This window comes from Sebastes umbrosus, chromosome 17 (genome assembly GCF_015220745.1).
Source record: "Sebastes umbrosus isolate fSebUmb1 chromosome 17, fSebUmb1.pri, whole genome shotgun sequence".
NCBI lineage: Eukaryota > Metazoa > Chordata > Actinopteri > Perciformes > Sebastidae > Sebastes > Sebastes umbrosus.
The window spans coordinates 16718145-16739643 of NC_051285.1; the positions used below are offsets into that span (position 1 = coordinate 16718145).

The 21499-nt window shown below is 39.5% G+C and overlaps 2 protein-coding genes across 6 annotated transcripts; both read left to right on the forward strand.

Annotated features, from left to right (window-relative positions):
- The first annotated feature begins 337 nt into the window (after positions 1-337).
- On the forward strand, positions 338-13148 carry wasf3a (WASP family member 3a). 5 transcript variants are annotated; one of them, XM_037748700.1, is made up of 9 exons: positions 338-405; positions 7649-7813; positions 9137-9271; positions 9365-9518; positions 9602-9719; positions 9814-9998; positions 11313-11540; positions 11631-11923; positions 12080-13148. In XM_037748700.1, exons 2-9 carry the CDS (start codon positions 7681-7683, stop codon positions 12235-12237), a joined length of 1404 nt encoding a protein of 467 aa, XP_037604628.1. In that variant the 5' UTR covers positions 338-405; positions 7649-7680; the 3' UTR covers positions 12238-13148. The 5 variants fall into 5 exon arrangements, with proteins under 5 accessions (XP_037604628.1, XP_037604626.1, XP_037604627.1 ...); XM_037748698.1 differs by lacking the exon at positions 338-405 and adding an exon at positions 4040-4292 and having other exon boundaries at positions 7605-7813; XM_037748699.1 differs by lacking the exon at positions 338-405 and adding an exon at positions 4040-4292.
- Positions 13149-13653: 505 nt separating this feature from the next.
- Positions 13654-21232, forward strand: LOC119475724 (V-type proton ATPase catalytic subunit A-like). The gene is made up of 15 exons (XM_037748693.1): positions 13654-13823; positions 14378-14475; positions 15522-15650; positions 15736-15950; positions 16024-16161; positions 16246-16397; positions 16533-16695; positions 17542-17650; positions 17874-17996; positions 18078-18192; positions 18672-18735; positions 19346-19549; positions 19799-19893; positions 20138-20309; positions 21082-21232. Exons 2-15 carry the CDS (start codon positions 14394-14396, stop codon positions 21172-21174), a joined length of 1854 nt encoding a protein of 617 aa, XP_037604621.1. The 5' UTR covers positions 13654-13823; positions 14378-14393; the 3' UTR covers positions 21175-21232.
- The last annotated feature ends 267 nt before the right edge of the window (positions 21233-21499 follow it).

Here is a 21499-nt window from a genome sequence, read left to right on the forward strand (position 1 = left end):
ATTATCACAATACAAAATAATTAAAAAATTAGATATCTATTTTTACAGGTATAGGTGTGGTTAATTATTTTAATCAATCGACTAAACTTTAGTTATAAACAAATAACTAAACAAACCCCCAAACGATACATGTGATATGGTTGAAAGCTCCCAAAAAAGCTAGTAAGTAGACGTTGACTTGGGTTGGGATTATTACTTATTCTTCTTATTATAGGCAAATTCAAGAATGAACTTCAAAGCATAATTTAAAAAGGTGCTAAATGAGGGATTGGGAGTATTTCTATTGCCTCCACACAGTTCACAACATGGCGACAGCTGAACCGGCAGCTCGCGGCTAATGGTGCTAGCAGTGAAAACAACGGAAACAGTGCTGACAGAGCTAACAGTGTTAACCTGAACCGGAAGGTGGGTTATACACTACACAACCACGCGACAGCGTTATCAGCTGTAACTGCCTTATGAGAGCAGTCCAGAGCGTTTGTCTTTACATAACAAATAGTTGTTTGATGCTATATTAATGCTCTGGATGTCGTATAGAGAACCTTAAAGGCCACACAGATGAGAAGTCCTAAAAGTGCTATGGATGATGTGATAACAGCTATTGAGACAACATGACAGAGCAAACTCCTTCTGCTGATGAAGACCGTGTGAAATGGTCGAAAGCTATGAAAAAAGCCAGGATCTTGTTTTGAAATTGTTTTGTCATATCCCCAAATACAAAAGGAAAATGTGTTTTTAATGGCACTATACTGTATATTCACATTAAGTTTTAAGTCTTATAAATGTTTTTATAAAAGTGTCAATGGAGTATTGGGAAGTCGTTCTCCTACCTGGGATTTCTGGTTGTCTGGTTGTCTGAGGGGAAGAGTAGGACTCGGTTAACTCAAGTGCTGCTCCTTAACTTTCTCTTCATCGCTCACAGGGCTGATCAGCAACAGGATCTATTCAATGGAGAAACATATTCATTTGGACATATCTGTCTTTGTGCAAGCCTCAGATACTGTGTTACCCTAGACAAGAATAACAAATGAATGAAATACACACATTACATAGCCAGATAGGGCAGCTCCTGTCAACATTTAATACATATTCATAGAGATAAGAATCCTTTTAAACTGCTTACAGCTCTCTTTAATGACATATTTAGAAATTCTTACAATCATCTAAAAGGACATACAGTATATTTTAACCCACAGATTAAGTGCTCATTCACTTGTGCTACCAACGATAACCAACAGATGGCACCAAGTGAAAAGTGAAGGTGAACAGTATGAGCATCAGATGACTAATTTTTAACTTAATGACAGATAAATAAAGAAGTTAAATACTACAGTCTTACGTCATTTTTTTACTTTTCTTTTCAGTGGAGTTTAAAAGGGTACTCCAGCGATTTAGTATTTCCATAAAGTTGGGGGAGTCACAAAAAACAGATAAAAAATGTCAAAATCAAAGCAGAAAAAGCTGAGATGTCCTGACTTGTAGTCCCTGATATGGATCAAATAACGCTCCAACCTATATTTCCCATAATGCAACTTATATTGTCAACTTTCATTAGATTAGAAGACATCATCAGGGTTATTTTTTCAAACTTTGGAGAGCTCCCTTCAGAGCCACAGAAGACATGCAAGTAGTCCGCTTTGTAACGAGTAAATTAACTTAAATAAAATGATGATACATGAGCAGGGCTGTTATGGAGACACAACTCTAAAGACTAAAGTTCCCAACACACTGAATGGAGCATTTAAATGTTTAATGACTCTGCCAGACATGGATACCACAAGTAAAGGGATCCTGAATCACTTATTCAACTGTGGGTGCTTGTCTGATTATTCCCACTTTGCTTCAAATCTACAGACTCCACAGACAGCATCTCTTTAAAAGGTTATTTGTGGTTTTATACAAATTATACTAGAGAATTATTCTAACTTCAAAGCTAAATATGAACACACACAAACATGAGGATTTATACACTGCTGCACATGACACTGCCCGGTGTGTGTAAGTGTGTGTGTGTGGCGCTCACTCACTGGGTAATAACTGGCAAGGCATTGGCAGTGATCAATATGGAGTAGGACTAGAAAGCCATAATAGGAGGACAAATATCAGAGGAGAGGCAGTCTGGGCGTCTGTGTGTAATGGATGATAGAGGTGTTAGTGTTAGGGCCGGTGTGCAGTAAGTGGGTAAGCTGGTGGTTGGCTACATTGTGTGATGTGAAACCAGCAGGGTCAATGATGGCGATAATGGGGAGGGTAAGTACTGTATTGGGGTTAATACTTCTGAGCTGGCCAAGAGATTATGGCACTGTCTAAAATATGGAAGACCCCTCAGCGAAATGCTTAATAGCAAACTGACACCATCAAGAGTACATGTAGAAAAGGACAGACAGAAATAGAGATTATTGTATGTGACATATTGTAATCAGTTTTGTGTTGATACATATACTGTAGTTCAAATAAAGCTTTGGAGCTATAATCAAATGTGAGGCTGCTCTGCTGTTTCTTCCACTGAATTTCCTGCACCTGCCTTAATATAGAATATCTCTATTTTAAAACTTTTATGTTGTGGGTTGCATACTTGCTTCTTCCAGTTTTATATACTGTCTCTTCTGCCCCCCTTCTCCCTTTCTTCTTACACTTGTGTTTTGAAAAGTACCATGTAAATAAAGTTTGCTTACTTGCTTAAAATTCCCACTTACAGCAGCACTCATGCAAATGAGTTATTTTGCATTTTAAACCCATCTCTAAGGCAGATGACACCAAGATAGTTGCATTAAACAATGTCTGTGTGAAGCAAGCAATACTCCTGTACCAACTATGAGTTATAGTACTATGGCGTCCTACATATTAAGATTTAAGCCCTCATATCTGGGTTACACTAGTCCCTCCCACAATCCAGATGATGCCATCTGTGAGAAAAGAGCAAATCAAATGCTGAGTGCAATACATGAGGAATAATCAAGAGTACAAGGAAGGCTGCGGAACAAGATGTCTCCTACTTTTGGACCTTAGAAGTACATTCTGCAAAAATGAAATGCTCAATGAATTTAATTTGATTTTAGTGCTGAAGCTATAGTGAATTAATCAATTTGTAAATCAACAGAATTTGTATTTAAAATAGGGCTGTCAAAGTTAACGTGATAACGCAAATTTGTTTTAACGGCACTAATTTATTTAACACATTAACGCAATCGATCGTTTGGAGGTTGTAGTGAGATCAGTTTTAAAGCTAAGGCGAAGCAAAGCAAAGGAGGCTAAATAACGCTCCAAACTTACATTAAATTTTGCCGAGGAAAGGGGTCCCTTGACCTCTGACCTCAAGATATATGAATGAAAATGGGTTCTATGGGTACCCACGAGTGAGGATTTCTGAACAATATTTGTCATTGTTTTGTGTTGTTAATTAATTTCCAATAATAAATATATGCATACTAGATATGCATAATAATGTAATATCTATATATAATATGTCATAATAAAGCAAGCATATTTGCCCACTCGCATGTTGGTAAGAGTATTAAATACTTGCCAAATCTCCCTTTAAGGTACATTTTGAACAGATAAAAAATGTGTGATTAATATGCGATTAATCATGATTAACTATGGACAACCATCGGTTAATCACGTTAATTAAATATTTTAATCGATTGACAGCCTTAATTTTAAAAAATTGTCCGCCAGGAAAAATGCCAAACATCCACTGTTTACTGCTTCTCAAACAGTGAGGATTTGCTTTTCTCTGTTCTATAATCACATTATAAATTGAATATTTTTTTTTCTATTTGGGACTCTTAGTCAGACAAAATAAGTAATTTTGAGACCTCTTGTTAGGCTATAAATCGATTAATCGAGAAAAACAAGCCCTAATCAGCACATTAATCAATAATGTTGCAGCCATGATTTGATTATTGTTACTATTGATAATTAGAAAATACTACATTAATATCCAATTCATAGAAGGCAGGGAATGACTTCCAGCGCATTAAAACAGGACTAATGTATCACTGGCTGTCGGACGGCTGGCATGATGACAGCGATTGGATGACGGGAGTAAATCTGCTGGCTAAATCCCCTCAAGGCTCAAGCTGTGATTTGGACCAGAGGGGTTTGTTGTCAGAGTGAACTCCGCCCTGCAGAGATGACTACTGACAATGTCCAACACACGACTGCAGCAGGCCAGCAAAGACTTTGTTTGATTTGGATAAAACCACTTGGACCCGACTTTCACTGCTCCCTCCCGGCGTGCTGACGTCACAAAACGTACGTTAACAAGCTAACCCAGCGGCAACTCTATGGTAGGATAGATACTATTGAGCTTTTTAGAATCTTCTGATGCCGCTGACACATAGTTTTATATTGCCGTGTTTCGTGTACGTGTATTGAAAAAGTTACCTGCTGTATAGACGTTTCAACTTTGTGTCAAGAAGAACAAACAGCTCTGTGATTGACAGCCGCTTCACAGAGCCTCCAGAGCAGAGGACCGACGTGCTAGCATATAGCTAATGCTAGTAGCAGAGTGCGGTTAACGCTCACGCAATGAATTATGGGAAATCGCTCACCTGAAAAAAATAATTTAATATTTTATTATTTTTAATATTAATATAAATATAAATATTATTATTAATAATAATAATGGTGATGATAATGATGATTTTGCATATTCATAAATGAAGGATAGCGTATGTAATTTAAATAATTTTAACAAGATAATTGAACTTTTTTGTGAATAATTATTCAAAGCAGAGTATATGTCTTAAAACATGTTTAGGGGGATCTTTAATTTGTCTATTTGTTTAGACTGTAGGCTATGTAGCTCTAAAGCACTTGATTTGCTCGTAAAAAAAAATAAAAATATGTATATATATATATATATATATATATATATATATATTTATATGTGTATATATGTATATATACATATATTTATATGTGTATATATATATTTATTTATATATATACATATATATATATATATATACAGCTCTGGAAAAAATTAAGAGACCACTTCAAAATTATCAGTTTCTCTGGTTTTACTATTTATTGGTATGTGTTTGAGTAAAATTAAAATGTTTGTTTTATTCTATAAACTACTGACAACATTTCTCCCAAATTTCAAATAAAAATATTGTCATTTAGAGCATTTATTAGCAGAAAATGACAACTGGTCAAAATAACAAAAAAAGATGCAGTGTTTTCAGATCTGGAATAATGCAAAGAAAACAAGTTCATATTAATTTTTAAACAACACAATACTAATGTGTTAACTTAGGAAGAGTTCAGAAATCAATATTTGGTGGAATAACCTTGATTTACAATCACAGCTTTCATGCGTCTTGGCATGCTCTCCACCAGTCTTTCACATTGCTGTTGGGTGACTTTATGCCACTCCTGGCGCAAAAATTCAAGCAGCTCGGCTTTGTTTGATGGCTTGTGACCATCCATCTTCCTCTTGATCACATTCCAGAGGTTTTCAATGTGATTCAGGTCTGGATATTGGGCTGGCCATGACAGGGTCCTGATCTTGGGGTCCTTCATCCACACCTTCACTGACCTGGCTGTGTGGCATGGAGCATTGTCCTGCTGGAAAAAACACTCCTCAGAGTTGGGGAACATTGTCACAGCAGAAGGAAGCAAGTTTTCTTCCAGGACAACTTTGTACTTTGGCTTGATTCATGCGTCTTTCACAAAGACAAATCTGCCCAATTCCAGCCTTGCTGAAGCACCCCCAGATCATCACCGATCCTCCACCAAATTTCACAGTAGGTGCGAGACACTGAGGCTTGTAGGCCTCTCCAGGTCTCCGTCTAACCATTAGACGACCAGGTGTTGGGCAAAGCTGAAAATTGGACTCATCAGAGAAGATGACCTTACTCCAGTCCTCTATGGTCCAATCCTTATGGTCTTTTGCAAACCTCAGCCTGGCTCTTCTTTGCTTCTTTGGTGCTCTGACAATGTTCCCCAACTCTGAGTGCTTTTTCCAGCAGGACAATGCTCCATGCCACACAGCCATGTCAGTGAAGGTGTGGATGAAGGAACGCCAGATCAGGACCCTGTCATGGCCAGCCCAATATCCAGACCTGAATCCCATTGAAAACCTCTGGGATGTGATCAAGAGGAAGATGGATGGTCACAAGCCATCAAACAAAGCCGAGCTGCTTGAATTTTTGCGCCAGGAGTGGCATAAAGTCACCCAACAGCAATGTGAAAGACTAGTGGAGAGCATGCCAAGACGCATGAAAGCTGTGATTGTAAATCAAGGTTATTCCACCAAATATTGATTTCTGAACTCTTCCTAAGTTAAAACATTAGTATTGTGTTGTTTAAAAATTAATATGAACTTGTTTTCTTTGCATTATTCCAGATCTGAAAACACTGCATCTTTTTTGTTATTTTGACCAGTTGTCATTTTCTGCTAATAAATGCTCTAAATGACAATATTTTTATTTGAAATTTGGGAGAAATGTTGTCAGTATTTTATAGAATAAAACAACAATTTTAATTTTACTCAAACACATACCAATAAATAGTAAAACCAGAGAAACTGATAATTTTGAAGTGGTCTCTTAATTTTTTCCAGAGCTATATATATATATATATATATATATTTCTTATTTCTGTCATTGTTACATCTCAAATGAGGAACAAACTGCTTGCTAGGCTTCAATTGATAAACAGGTGGAAACTGTCTGCTGCGGTACACTGATAAGACAGCCAAAGAATACACTGCTGTCCTAGAAACCGATAAATTGGCCCCTGTATTTATGACTTCATATCATGCTTCATATTTGTTAAAAATGTGAGGATGTGAACTTCATTTTGGTGTTACAGCTCCAAACTGTCACTGTCAGTGAAGCAGTGTAATCAAACATTCAGGGGTCTCTCTGATTAGTTTGCCAGAGTGCACAGAATATGAAAATGATGGTAATTATGGCAAATTGATGTTCTTATTGTTACTAGAGTGCTGGCTCGCCCCTACCTGTAATTACTGGCAAACACTCAATCTCTTGTTTCAAGTCCATTCAATAAAGGAGTGCAAAGTGACTTAAAAGTCTGTTTTCTTCACACCTCCTTTGTCACAATAAGCTCGCCAAATATAACAGCTGTTGTGGAGCATGTTTAATCCTTAAAAAAAAGCTCAATAACATACAATAGGTGTACCACTTTGATAGGTGGTGATAAATTGTGACATTCAACAGCAAGTGACACAATATTCAATACAGCAAATGTAACAAAATCATAAAAGGTTTAATTCTGATTTTGATGCCGTCTACACTTTTTATGACTCTTTTTAAACTAATCAAAACAAAAAAGGATAACAGACTGCTTACTTAAATGTTAAATTCAGTTTTGATAAAATAGACAATTACAATAGCTTTTTATATATTTTATTAGTGTTCATTTGTATCTGATACCTGTGAAATTATAGAGAAGGTACAGAAATACTGGAAATCATTAATGATACAGTAACAGTTTTGTGCATTAACCTGGACTCAATGCTTAATGCATACTGTAGGTCAGTGTAACTTGAATGCATTTAGAAACCATTTGTGATTACACTTGATGTTGTTTATGAATATGGATTAATGTGTTACTATTTCTACCCTCAGGTTGTACTGTAGTATACAATGAGCTGTCCTCTGACCCCCGGCAGGTGCTGCTGTGGCTGAGATGTGAGCGGGGGTCATGCCTTTGGTCAAGAGAAACATTCAGCCTCGGCACCTGTGCCACGACGCAGTGCCTGATGGGATTGGCAACGAGCTGGAATGTGTGACCAACAACACGTTGTCTGCCATCATCCGCCAGCTCAGTAGCCTGAGTATGATCACAGTAACTCATATTTATCAATGTTTGTGTCAAATCAAGTTCAGGTGCTTCTTTAATGTGAACTCATTACAGGAGGGAAGCTGTATGACCTGCTCCAACCTTTGAGCAAAATCACCCCAAATTAGCATAAAACAAGTTCTATACTGTGTTAGGAGTGCTTAAATTTCCTTAATCCTTGGAATGTGATTATCAGAAAACAATTACCATATGCCAGTTTTGATTGTTTTAGGCTTTTAACAAACCAAAAGACACATTAAAAGTAAAGCAATTATCATCTAACTTTTTGAGTAAATGTACATTATTATCCTACGCTGACATCTATACTGTACACTCTAATCAATCGATTTGTACAGAAACAGAGTGGTTTAAATAAAGGCTGGGAAATATATCAATATTATATCAATACTGTGATACGAGACAAGATATTGTCTTAGATTTTGGATATCGTAATATCATAATATGGCATAAGTGTTGTCCTGGTTTTAAAGGCTGCATTACAGTAACTTATGTGACCGATAACTGTTCTATTATTTGCCTTTACCCACTCAGTTTTTATAGCTACATTACTGATGATTATTTATCAAAAATTGCATTGTGTAAATATTTTGTGAGAGCACCAATAGTCAACCCTACAATATTGTTACAATATCAATATTGAGGTATTTGGTCAAAAATATTGTGATATTTTTATCCCTATTGCCAGCTGTAGTTAAATGGTTAATGATGTGTGGCAATGTCTATAAAAGCATTGGTATACCTGTGTGTGTTTGTTGTGAAGGTACTACAGCGTGTGCATTGAAATGTGTGGAGCACAGAGAGAAAAATGTAGAGGGATAGACTATTTTGGGAAGCAAATTTACTCCTGGACATCTGGCCCATGGATGCTCTGATTAGTGTGTGTGTGTGAGTGTGTGTGTGTGTGTGTGTGTGTGTGTGTGTGTGTGTGTGTGTGTGTGTGTGTGGATTTAGTGAAGTTACAGGAGCTTAGAGCTTACCGTAAAGCTTTGTATCACAGGCAGATAAGACAGAGAGTGAGTGGGCGGAGACACAAACAGAGGCAGTCTAATGTTAGCTTCCACATTAAGTGGATCTGAGCTGTTTGACGTGTGCTATTAATGCTGTTATGTGCTGGGACCAAACACTTAATGCTAGTGTATAATCCAGAGACATAGAATGGATTCAGAAATGCACAAACATGATAAGATATAATATTTTCCTGTGTCATGCAATATGCTGCACTTCTTTCTTTTACCTCAGAGGTTTGAAACACCTTTCTATGTATTAAGAGCTTCCTTCCTTTTCCTTCCGGTTGCAGGTACACATGCAGAAAACGTTTTTGGGGAGCTTTTTAACGAGGCAAACACCTTTTATGGCCGCGCCAACTCTCTCCAAGACCGCATTGACCGCTTGGCCGTCAAGGTCACCCAGCTGGACTCCAGCGTGGAGGAGGGTTAGTACACTTGAAATCTGTTGATGTAATGTCTTATTTTCATTTTCACGGTCATTATATCAAACTTTAAATGCCTGTCTTTCTGTTTTGTAGTGTCTCTTCAGGACATTAACATGAGGAAGGCGTTCAAAGGCTCGACCGTCCAGGACCAGCAGGTTTTGTCCAAAGGCAGCACTCCGAACTCAGTGGCTGAGATGCACAACAGCAGCGACAGGCCTCCTCCCCTCAGCACCCTCACTGCCTACAGGTACTGCATGTGTTATAAAAACTACAACATCAACAGGTTTTCAGTTGTCTCAGTTCATGTGCAAAATAGTTTTTTAAATACAGAGAGGACTCCACTGATGCGATGAAATTCTACTCAGACCCGTCGTACTTTTTTGACTTGTGGAAAGAGAAAATGCTTCAGGACACGGAGGAAAAGAGGAAAGAAAGGCGGAGGCAAAGAGTGAGAGCACACTCTAATCACTGCTTTATGTTTATGTATTTTATGACAAGTGGGGTTTCATCTCCTTTCCTGTCCCTCAATCCACTTTTCCCAGGAACAGAAACGATGTGTGGAAAACAGCACCCTTCCGCGCGAGGTGAAGAAGGTCAGAAAGGCTCGAAACCGCCGGCAAGAGTGGAACATGATGGCATTCGATAAAGAACTTCGTCCAGATCACCGCCATCCGCAGAGTCTCCGCCGAGAGGCGTCGTCTGAGGGCTCGCTCTCCCCAGACGGCAGGTTAGTGCTTATTTTCTGACACGAAGTAGAGATGCAAAAGGAGAATTTGTGTATTTGCCTGTGTCCACAATGAAAATCATCAAGTATCGGGATAATACTGTAAAAATGTGCAAAAATTAAAGCAGCAGCATGTAGGATTTAGCAATTTCTAGCAGTGAGGTTGCAGATGGCAACCAACTTCTCCCATGTGGCAAGTGTGTAAGAGAACTACGGTGGAAATGCAAATGTCCCTATCTAGAGCCATTGTTGGTTTGTCTGTTCCGGGATACTGCAGAAACATGGCAGCCGGCTCCGTGAAGAGGAACCGCTCCGTATATGTGGGCTACCTCCAGGTCTGAAAAGTGAAGCCAATGCTGAAGTGCCTTAAACTTGTATTCTTTCTAATAGCCAGCAGGGGGCGACTCCTCTGGTTGCAAAAAGAAGGCTGATTGTATAAAAGTCTATGGGAAAATGACTCTACGTCTCACTTAATTTATTACCTCAGTAAACATGGTAAACATGAGTTTATGGTCTCAATCGCTAGTTTCAAGTCTTCTTCAATACAGCATGATGTTCTTTAGTAAATTATGGTCCCATTTAGAGTCAAATACACCATAAAGCAGGGGATGCTTTAGGGTGTGGCTACCTTGTGATTGACAGGTCACTACCAAGGCGTTGTCTGGTCTGGGAGTTGTCCGTGTGTTCATCTTACAACTTTAACCCTTTCACAGTGTGGTTTCTGTTCATGAAAGTTAATTGTAACAATTTGGTCGACTAAAAATGTCTTATTCAGCATTCGGTTGTACCTAGGTCCACCCTCTCGTGTAACTTCTGATTGCAAAAACAAGATGGCGACGGCTAAAAACCAAGATGGCGACAGGCCATTTCTGCCAACAGATCTCCCTAAATGTTACACACTGTTCCTTTAAATATCATAAGAATTGTCCTGGTGACATAAAATGTCCCTTATCTCTCTGTCCCTATGTTTCCTCTCAATCTTTAGTTTTAAATATCTTTAAATATCTAAAAAAAAAAAGAAGGCAACATTTATCTTAAAAACCTACCTTTGAAAGATTGTATAACTGTGTTATATAGAGAAATATGATAATCCAAATGTAGATTTCTGGAAATTGCAGTGAAATTAAAGACAAAGATTGGGAGGAATAAAATATACACTGTACTTTAGTAGAGGGGGTAGATCCTATTTTCATGGCTCAAAAAGTAATATCTCTGTTGTGTAAAAGCTTCAGTTTTGATTTTATAACAACAAATCCACCATCTGGATATGTGTAGGCATCTGCATGAGAAGCTCTCTGTTTTTCATTGTTTATCCAGGCCTGACCTCCCAGACTACCCCGTCCCTCCACTGCCTGCCCACGCTGCTTGTAATCGTGCCAAGTCACGTGATTACGTGCCTGGGAATGCACACCCCTCGCCACCTGTGGAGCATGAATACCACAGCATTGATGTCAACTACAACAAGAGAGTAACCTACGCCGCAGCGGCAGAGCCTCACACTGCGGACAGAATGAACGGCTCAATACGTCCAACTGCAGATTACAAGTATGCTTTTGTTGCATAATCAGAGAACAAATTAAATGTAATATCTCTTTTCCACTGCAGCATAATCCTCTTTCTTTCTCTATCGTCCAGCTCTCTCCCCCCACCTCCTGCCACGGGCCCACCCATCCCATCAGCCCAGACAGCCTTTGGTTATCCACTGGGTGTACTACCACCAACACCGCATAATGGAGTTCTGCACGTAGGCCCAGGCTACCAGCTCCCACCTGTACCTCCTCCAGGGCTGCACATGTTCCCTCCTCCCCCAGGTCCCCCACCTCCACCCCTCCCTCCCCCAGCTGCATTCTCACACCTAGTAGGCGACAGAGCTGAGACTAAACCTGTGAGAGATGGGAGAAGTGATCTGCTGTCCGCCATCCGAATGGGTGAGTCAGGGCGCGGTTTATTCTGCATTGTTTTTCTGCTGGTCAGATAAAAGCAGACATGATTGTACAAAACTATAAACTGACTGCGTATGCTCTGCGTTACAGGTGTACAATATGTGATCTTATTTTAATATACTGTATGTGTGCCCTTATTAGGCATCCAGCTGAAGAAAGTTCAAGAGCAGCAGGAGCAGCAGAATAAGCGGGAGCCGGTGGGGAACGATGTGGCCACCATCCTGTCCCGACGCATCGCCGTGGAGTACAGTGACTCTGATGACGACTCTGAGCTGGACGAAAACGAGTGGTCAGACTGACCAAACAAAGTGTAGCACCTGGCTGAAGTTTCGGTTTTTACTGCATCTTCAAACTGTGAATGACTCTCTTTGGCTCCACCCAGTGGACTCTACACACCAACCCACCGCTGCCAGAGCACCTTTACTTCATCTTGTATTATTAATGTGCTACATTAATTTTTGATCAGGAATTTGCATGAGTGTGCAGTCGGCACCATTCTTCTGAAAAACAGCTGAATTTTCAGATTCACATTAAAAAGTGGTGAATTGTAATATAACTAAATGTTTAGTTTTCTACCACGGATGAAATGCGAACCATTACTTTTCTCACTTTGTCAATCTAAACTGTGCGTTCTAATAAAATGTGCTCTCCTGATAAACTGACACCTTGAACACACCATACCCATTGATGAAATGTGCAGTATGTCCCACTCCTACTGTAGGCCTGACATGTCGCAGTAGGAAAAGTAATAAAATGATTGGCTGCATTCCATTTAGCTGCTTTACTTTCAGGATCCTGGTACTGTGCATGCTGGCTCACTGTCACACTGTCATGGCTTACTGGAACACTTGAATAGAACACTTGTACTTTTCATATTATAATAAGTAAAAAATGTCTGTTGTGGAAAAGGCCTATTATTCATGAATGAGTGCAGCAATATGAAGTAAATCTTTGAAGGATTTCAGTATATATTTTCATAATCCTGATAATATTTTGGACTAAATGTACCCCTCCCTATATTATATGAATGTTTGGGGAGTAATTCCATTCGATATTTTGTAATTGCTACCTCAATTTGTGACCATTTCACTACCCCACGGTATGTTTAGTAGGGTATCATGATCAATCTGAATACAGATTTGTTCTGCCATTCAATTATTTGTTGTGATGTGTCTTTGAAAATGTTGACATATCATTAAACAATTCTTCCTCCTCATTTTCTTCTCTCTTAATGTAAATTCTCTTACTGGGCACCATAATCCTATAGTATAGTAGCTGTATTTATAGTATAAACTAAATACATAGTATAAGAAATTATGTTTGTATTTAGTTAATATGCAGCATTGTAGCTGTTGTGTATTTTTTTAATAAGTTATTTATTACAGTCATAGCTGAAAATCCCATGAGATGCCACTCAATGATTGATTAAAATGATATAGCCTATAAATCACTTTATATTTACAGTTGGTATTTTTCTGTACAATAGTTATGAAGTAGTTAAAGTAAAGGGCATGGTTGCGAAAATATAAATTAAATTGTAAAGATAAAGTGGTTGTATCTTCATTTATTTAAACACTGAAACAATCCTAGTTGGTTAGTTGAGGTGAACGTTTCATTTATATCCAGCAGAGGTCAGGGATGCGCCTGGTGGACGTGTTTACACCGGCGGAACTTATCGTCGACTGAGAAACTGTAGAGCCCCGGACGCCATGTTGGCTCCACAGATAGCCAATCAAGTTAGAGCGGAGGAAACCGGTTGAGCCACAATGGTGATGTTTTCTTCCCGTGACAGTCCGGTGCCTGGCAGGTGATTAACACAGAGGGAAGCTCCTCCTCAGCCTGCTACGTTACGACACAAACCTGGACAACTGTGTATTCAGACAAGGTAAGATATTTAACTGGATTTATTACACTTTGATATTTCCTGCCAGTCTTGGACCAGACATTTAGCGAATGAGCGTTAATATAGCTCAACCTGTGTGTGACGATGATGAAGAAGATAGCTAGTGTTTGCTAGCCAGTAACCTTACTAAGACGCACACAAATCAGCTTTGCTCTCAACGGTAAGTGTGTGTAGTAACAACCATTATGCGACCATATGGCTAGCGGACATGTCCTCAACGGTGGACAGTAGTAACTTACTTTACCTTCTCTTCAACCCTGAGTGGAAGAGGAACTATGTGCAGCTTCAGCTCAGTTAGCTTGTGACCTTCCACTGCCAGACATGCTCATCTATTCTGTAGACAGCACTGTGCTGTCACTCTGTCCATCTCATCGTGGAGTGTAAAGTCATAGACTGCCATGTTTGCAACTATCATTAACTAAGATGAGGTACTGCATGATATGTGTGTTAAATGATGTTAAAGGTGCCTCTGCTGAGTGTATTCACTTTAAATTAACAGCATCTGTGTCTCATAGTCTTTCCTTTATCTTTTGCAGGACATAAACTATCAAAATGGATACCTCAAACCTTCCTAAGATCCAGGATGAGGAGCGAGAAAGCCAGTTTGGATATGTACATGGAGTTTCTGGACCAGGTCTGGTTTATATTGCCCCTTTCTTTTAAATGGCTAGATTGCATTGTTTAGGATCTGTTAGGCCAAAAGCCACTTACCATTTTGTATTAATAAAAAAAAAAACGCATTATTGTATTAAAGCAGCAGTGGGTAGAATTGGAGCAAATATGATTTTAAAAAAAAGTTAATTTTATAAAATGGTCACTGTATCCTGACAGTAGTGCTTGAGACAGGTAATCTGAAAAGAATCATGTGCACCTGTATCCTCCGGTGCTCCTAATGGCATCTGCAAGATTTCACAGACCGGAGGAAAACAACCAATCAGAGCCGAGCTGGAGCCTGCCGTCTCTGAACAGCTGTCAATCACTCGCAAACTCCAATCAAACAGTCAGACTAGGCAGCGCTGATCAAATATGAATCAATATTCTGTTACTGTATTGCATATTTCTCACCTTAAATGTTTTTGGAAACATCTTGTAGTGTATTGTTTAGCTGCAAAATGAGAAAGTTTGTGACCCGGCAGCCATGTTGACATCAGTTCAGGAAATACCAAGCACCGCCCACCAGCCGGAGAAAACTTTCTCATTATACAGCTAAACAGACACTAACAGATGTTTCTGAAAACATTTGTTGCGACAAATAGGCATTACAGTTACAGAATATTGATTCATATTTGATCAAAGCTGCCTAGTTTGACGGTTTATCGGAGTTCACGGGTGATTGACAGCTGCCTCCGTTGAATGAACAGCCAGCAGGAACGCTCTCTCAATGAAATGACCTGTGATTGGTCAAAGTCTCCTGTCACGGGCTAGATTCTTTACAGCCTGAAATCAGAGCCATGAGAAGGTGCAGAAGTATAGTTTTCTCTCAGAGCAGTTGAATTATAATACGCTGAAAGATTATTATAGAATTTTTGCCCAATGATGCCAAAAGCAGTTTGAATGTTCCAAATACAAAAAGTAAACAAAAAAAATTATTCTGTAAAATATGAGGATGTGATAATTTTCAGCATAATTCCTTGTCCAACAGATTTGTTCATTGTATCAATTTCTATATTTCTATAACAGTGGTGACGGCTACTGCAATGGCAGGAGCAGCCATGTACGAGCTGGTTCGTGTAGGTCACAGTGAGCTGGTGGGAGAAATCATCCGTTTAGAGGGAGACATGGCGACTATCCAAGTCTACGAGGAGACATGTATCCTTTCCGCTGCCATATTACCTTCCTCTGTAGCGTCAAAGTGCCTGAGGTTTGTTTGGTTTTCCTTAACTTGATGCCACAGCTGGTGTGTCTGTCGGTGACCCTGTCCTTCGAACGGGAAAACCCCTGTCTGTAGAGCTGGGACCAGGAATCATGGGCTCCATCTTTGACGGTATCCAGCGTCCACTAAAAGACATCAATGACCTCACTCAAAGCATCTATATCCCAAGAGGAGTAAACATCGGTGCTCTTAACAGAGACCTCAAATGGGAATTTTCTCCCGGCCAGAGTCTTCGGGTAAGAAAAATACAGTGTAGTGTGGATTTCTCTCCTCTGCAACTGTTGTAATTTCACATAATCTCCTCTCCAGGTCGGCAGTCACGTGACAGGTGGCGATATCTACGGCATGGTGTTTGAAAACTCCTTAATAAAGCACAAGCTGATGCTTCCACCTCGCAACAGAGGCACTGTCACCTACCTAGCCCAACCTGGAAACTACGACATTTCTGTGAGTGTTTGTCCAGAAGCAAAACGCTTGTTTGTTGGATCAAACTTTCTGTGAGACTTCATTTTCTGATCTCGTTGCATCCAGGATGTGGTTCTGGAGCTTGAATTTGAAGGCGTGAAGGAGAAGTTCACCATGATGCAGGTGTGGCCGGTACGACAAATCCGCCCCGTCACAGAGAAGCTGCCTGCTAATCATCCGCTGCTGACCGGTCAGAGAGTTCTGGACGCACTTTTCCCGTGAGTAGTCCATGCCAGTTGAGTTGAACAACTTCAGCCTCTATTTTCACTTGTGCTTTTACTTTAAACTTTAATAAAATGAGTCTTAAAAGCTGTAAGCTGCAAATGAAACTGCATGACCTTCGTGCTGTACAGTTGTGTGCAGGGCGGCACCACTGCTATACCCGGCGCATTTGGATGTGGAAAGACGGTGATCTCGCAGTCGTTGTCCAAGTACTCCAACAGTGACGTCATTGTCTACGTTGGATGCGGAGAGCGTGGAAATGAAATGTCTGAAGTGCTGCGGGATTTCCCTGAGGTAGGTGGAAGAACAAAAAGTTTTCAATTTGTCATATCTGTGATTTCTACTTTACCGGGCCACTTTCAGCTCCTTTTTAAGTTTAAAAAAGAACAAAGGAGTAAAGAGAAACTAATGATTTCAGTTGTTGTTTAGAGCAAAAAATCGTCAATAGACTGTTTCAATAGAATTGCATTGCTAGGCAACAGCTTTGGTCCATGTTTACTTCCTGTCTTACTTGCTGATGTCAATCGCATACACTACAACAGGAAATAAACTGGGGTTGCGTTAGAAATTCCATATCAACATACTATTTAATACACTAAAACAGTATGTGAGATTTTTTAGTATGTATGAAAAAAATAGTACATGAATTTCATACTATTTCCGGTGAAATATTAAAGTATGCAACGCTGGACACTACGGCGGCATTAAAAATCCTACGATGCAATGTGGTAGTGACGACAACTTTCGCAACAGACGTTGACAGACCGCTCTGTAAGATTTCACTTTGCTAGGTGTAATATATACTTTAAATGAATTCAGACTTTAATTCTCACAAACCGTTGTTCTGGTCACATGAAGTTGGCACGGGTTACCATGGTTACACTTCTCTAACTGGCCAGGAGGCTCTCAGGAAGTGACGACGTAAATTACTCATCAGTGCGTCCGAAAAGATACATACTACTGTTTATTCACACAAATATATGTTGAAAGATAGTACACGTATTTGGTATGTAGTGCATAGTATGCGATTTCGGACGCAGCCAGGGACACATTTGGGATGTTTACGTTTACAACTGTAAAATGGTCTATACAGCACCAGCGTTCACATTGTATTATGTTATCACTGCTCGTACCCAACAGCTTACTATGGAGGTCGATGGCAAGACTGAGAGCATCATGAAGAGAACAGCGCTGGTTGCTAATACATCCAACATGCCTGTGGCTGCCAGAGAGGCCTCAATTTATACAGGTACCAACCACTCACTTTATAGAGAACATTTTAAATACCACTATATGACAATTCAAAATGAAAAGTGAATTTTCCCTTTCTTGTTTATTTATAAGAAAACTGCCTGAAATCCCATGTTGAATGATGTTGGAGTAGTTAACATTTAGTAAATGCCTTTGTTTCTTTCCTGTTTGTAATTGTTGGGAGACTCCAATTTGTCAATTGAATGTAATTATATCTGCAGGGATCACACTGTCTGAATACTTCAGAGATATGGGCTATCATGTGAGCATGATGGCCGACTCGACGTCTCGATGGGCCGAAGCTCTGAGAGAAATCTCTGGAAGATTAGCTGAAATGCCTGCTGGTAAGTTCATAATAGATGTGATTGATTGATGTGTATTTGTAAGGACACTGTGAGACAGTTTGTGTATGTTGTTGTCTGTAGACAGTGGATATCCTGCTTACCTGGGTGCCAGGCTCGCCTCCTTCTATGAGCGCGCTGGCCGTGTGAAGTGCCTGGGAAATCCAGAGCGAGAAGGCAGCGTCAGCATCGTAGGAGCGTGAGTTGACTTTCATTAAAGCAGGGATGGGCGCCCCGATAGATCAGTTGGTAGAGTTGGCGCCCATATACTGTAACAAGGCTGAGTCCTAACCGCGGCGACCTGGGTTCGAATCTGACCTGTGGCCAATTCCGTATGTTTCCCCCTCTCTCTCTCTCTCCCCCTTTCTAGAAAATGTCTTTAATGTCTTGTAGCTGCACGTTTTTGCGCAGTTGAATCTGCCTTTGGTGGTGAAATAACCATCTCCACCTATTCTAAGTTATTTTTATTTCTGTATGATTTTTAAAGATTTGTGCAAAACAGTGGGTGTTGAAAAGGTATTTGACAGCTAGACATTGTGATTAGCTTTACATATTTCTCTAGTTCCTTTTTCATGGGAATAAGAAAAGTATGCAGCCTAATAAATCAAACCTAAACACGCAATGTACATTATCAATTATTGGACTGACTTTTCCCTAAATACTGTGCATTCCTCATAGTGTGTCGCCCCCTGGTGGAGATTTCTCAGACCCCGTCACTTCAGCCACATTGGGCATTGTTCAGGTAAGCAATGGCTCTTCAGCCCACGATCCTAACATTTGACCTTGCAGTCAATATTTCTTTCTTGCACACTATTTTTTAAGGCTGCGGTTGAATAGTCTTTTTAGCTTAGGAAGGTTCCTAACTCAGTGAAATGACCTGGAAGTATCTAAGTGGCAGCACTAAATACTAAGGAAAGGTGCTTCAATGCTTCCTTTCTTATCTCCTTTAGCAAAAAAAAGGAGATAATGCCGTCCAAGAATTCCTTGCAGCAGCAACATTTAAAGCGACGCACCATTCGGCCATCAATGACATCCGCCATCGCTGATTAATTGTACATTGTGGATAAATTGAAAACATCCTTCTTAGGAGGTGTGATTCTGTTTTGGACAGGAATCCTTACTTGAATTGTACAGCATTGAGTTTGTAACTGTACTCATTTTCTCTGTGTTATAAATAGTTACTCGTGTAAGTACAGTTGGATTCTCTTAGCACCGCGGTTGTCTTTTCTTAAGTCCTTATGAATTCTCGTTTTTCATCAAGGTCAAGAAAAAGTGGTTAGGAAAAAGTTTTTATGACTATTTGACCACAGCCTTAGTGTGTGTGTCAATCTTCTTTGTTTTCTTCTTTTTAGGTGTTCTGGGGATTGGACAAGAAGCTGGCTCAGAGGAAGCACTTCCCTTCAGTAAACTGGCTCATTAGCTACAGCAAGTACACACGAGCTCTGGATGAATATTATGACAAACATTTCCCCGAGTTCGTTCCTCTCCGTACAAAAGCAAAGGAGATTCTACAGGAGGAGGAGGACTTGGCTGAAATCGTGCAGCTTGTAGGCAAGGTGAATCCAGTTGAGATTATATAACATGGTTACCCCTGAATTTAATTTCTAAAACATTTTCCCCCAAATGCTCACATTTTTACAGCCACTTAATCGATGCATTTGTGTGTGAAATCTGTGTTGTATAGAAGAGGTTTTTGTTAGAGATGTAGAGTTAATCATTTAAATCGTTAGCAAGCCAAACTGGTTAATCAACAACTCTGAAGAAAATAAAGTGGGCTGATCCACACGATCTTGTTTTGTTCACAGGCTTCTCTTGCTGAATCGGACAAGATCACTCTAGAAGTCGCAAAGCTCATTAAGGACGACTTCCTGCAGCAGAACGGTTACACCCCCTACGACAGGTGAAGATAAAACATCTCACCAACCTCTTTTTCACAACAGGAAGTTAGCAACATTTTTAGAAAATATAGCCATGAGCTACAGTAATTATATATATATTGGAAATGAATGTATTTTAAGACCTCAAGTGATTTCTGTGGAAACAATGGAAAAAGGTATGAAGGGGAGATGTCTCTAAATATTTTTCCGTCACTTGATTATTACATAAACTGTGAGCTTAACATATTTTTCTGTCCCTACACACAGGTTCTGTCCCTTCTACAAAACTGTTGGCATCCTCTCGAACATGATCTCTTTTTACGACATGGCCCGACACGCGGTGGAGACCACAGCACAGAGTGACAACAAAATCACCTGGGCCATAATCAAGGAGAACATGGGAGAGATCCTGTACAAAATGAGCTCCATGAAGTTCAAGGTACACGATTGTTCCTCATTTTGTGGAGGAGATAATTAGAGATGCACCAATCAATCACCTGCCAATCAGTCTCATATTTCAGATCACATTTACACAGATGTGCTGACGCTGTCGCATGACACACACACACACACACACACATACAGGTTGGTTACATTGCATTATGATGTGTTCAAGCTCTATTCAGTAAAAAATAATATCGGACGAAGGTAAATTATAACGCTATCATGTTATGTTCATTTGTAATCTTGTAAAATTTAGTTTTTGGCGAAAAACTTGAGTAAATACAGTTGTTTGAAGATGTTTTCACAACAATATAAAATAGACACTAGTGCTAAGCAGCTTATGATGCATAAAACTACTAATGCCAATATTTTTTTTAATCAAAGCAAGTATTTAAATAAAAATACAATCATTTATTTCCTAATCATTTATTTGTTTTTATGCAAATAACTACTATAGATGACAATAACGACTTAAAAGGATAACATTTGGAATTTTGGACGGTTTACACTGACTTCGGGATGGTTTAAATTTTTTTTTAGGATAGTGGTAAAAAAAAAAATTCATCTGGAGCCCTGCTGTCAATTACAGTTGTTAGAAAGTAAATCAGAATCAGCAGGTCAGACTTTTAAAAAATTGGAAATCAGAATCGGCCAAGAAAATTGCAATCGGTGCATCTCTAGAGATTATCTTGTTCTTCATGTTTGTTTTTATGTTTGTGTCTATTTCTCATCAGTCAAAATACATAATTCATTCTCTGATTCTTTAGGACCCTGTGAAGGATGGCGAAGCTAAGATTAAAGCAGAATTCGCCCAGCTGGTGGAGGACATGCAGAACGCCTTCCGGACCCTGGAGGAATGAGTTTCCTACCTCTCACTTCCTCTCCCACATATCCAAACCCCAGTGCAGTGCAACATAGTGCAGATTGAATGGCCCGTGTTCTTAATGTCTGCCTCAGTCATGTGAACTCTTTTATTCCTCTGTGTTTACGTCCCCTTAAACATTCCTGCACAAATTTCCATTTCATTTAGTTGATTTTTGTCTCATCTACTTCAAAATCACAATACTGGAATCCCCTAAGAAACCTGAAAATACCGTTTGCTCAGCATATGTAGCAACACCTTCACTCAGCCCATTGCATAGCACTTATAGATCACTCCACCATCATGTTGTGGTTAAAATCAGT

Coding starts and splice junctions, on each gene's coding strand:
- wasf3a (XM_037748700.1), top strand. CDS start 7,681: ATGCCTTTGGTCAAGAGAAACATTCAGCCTCGGCACCTGTGCCACGAC. Junction 9,519..9,601: donor AGCACCCTCACTGCCTACAG/GTACTGCATGTG, acceptor TTTTAAATACAG/AGAGGACTCCACTGATGCGA. Junction 11,924..12,079: donor GCTGTCCGCCATCCGAATGG/GTGAGTCAGGGC, acceptor TGCCCTTATTAG/GCATCCAGCTGAAGAAAGTT.
- LOC119475724 (XM_037748693.1), top strand. CDS start 14,394: ATGGATACCTCAAACCTTCCTAAGATCCAGGATGAGGAGCGAGAAAGC. Junction 15,651..15,735: donor CCAAGTCTACGAGGAGACAT/GTATCCTTTCCG, acceptor TTGATGCCACAG/CTGGTGTGTCTGTCGGTGAC. Junction 20,310..21,081: donor TGAGCTCCATGAAGTTCAAG/GTACACGATTGT, acceptor CTGATTCTTTAG/GACCCTGTGAAGGATGGCGA.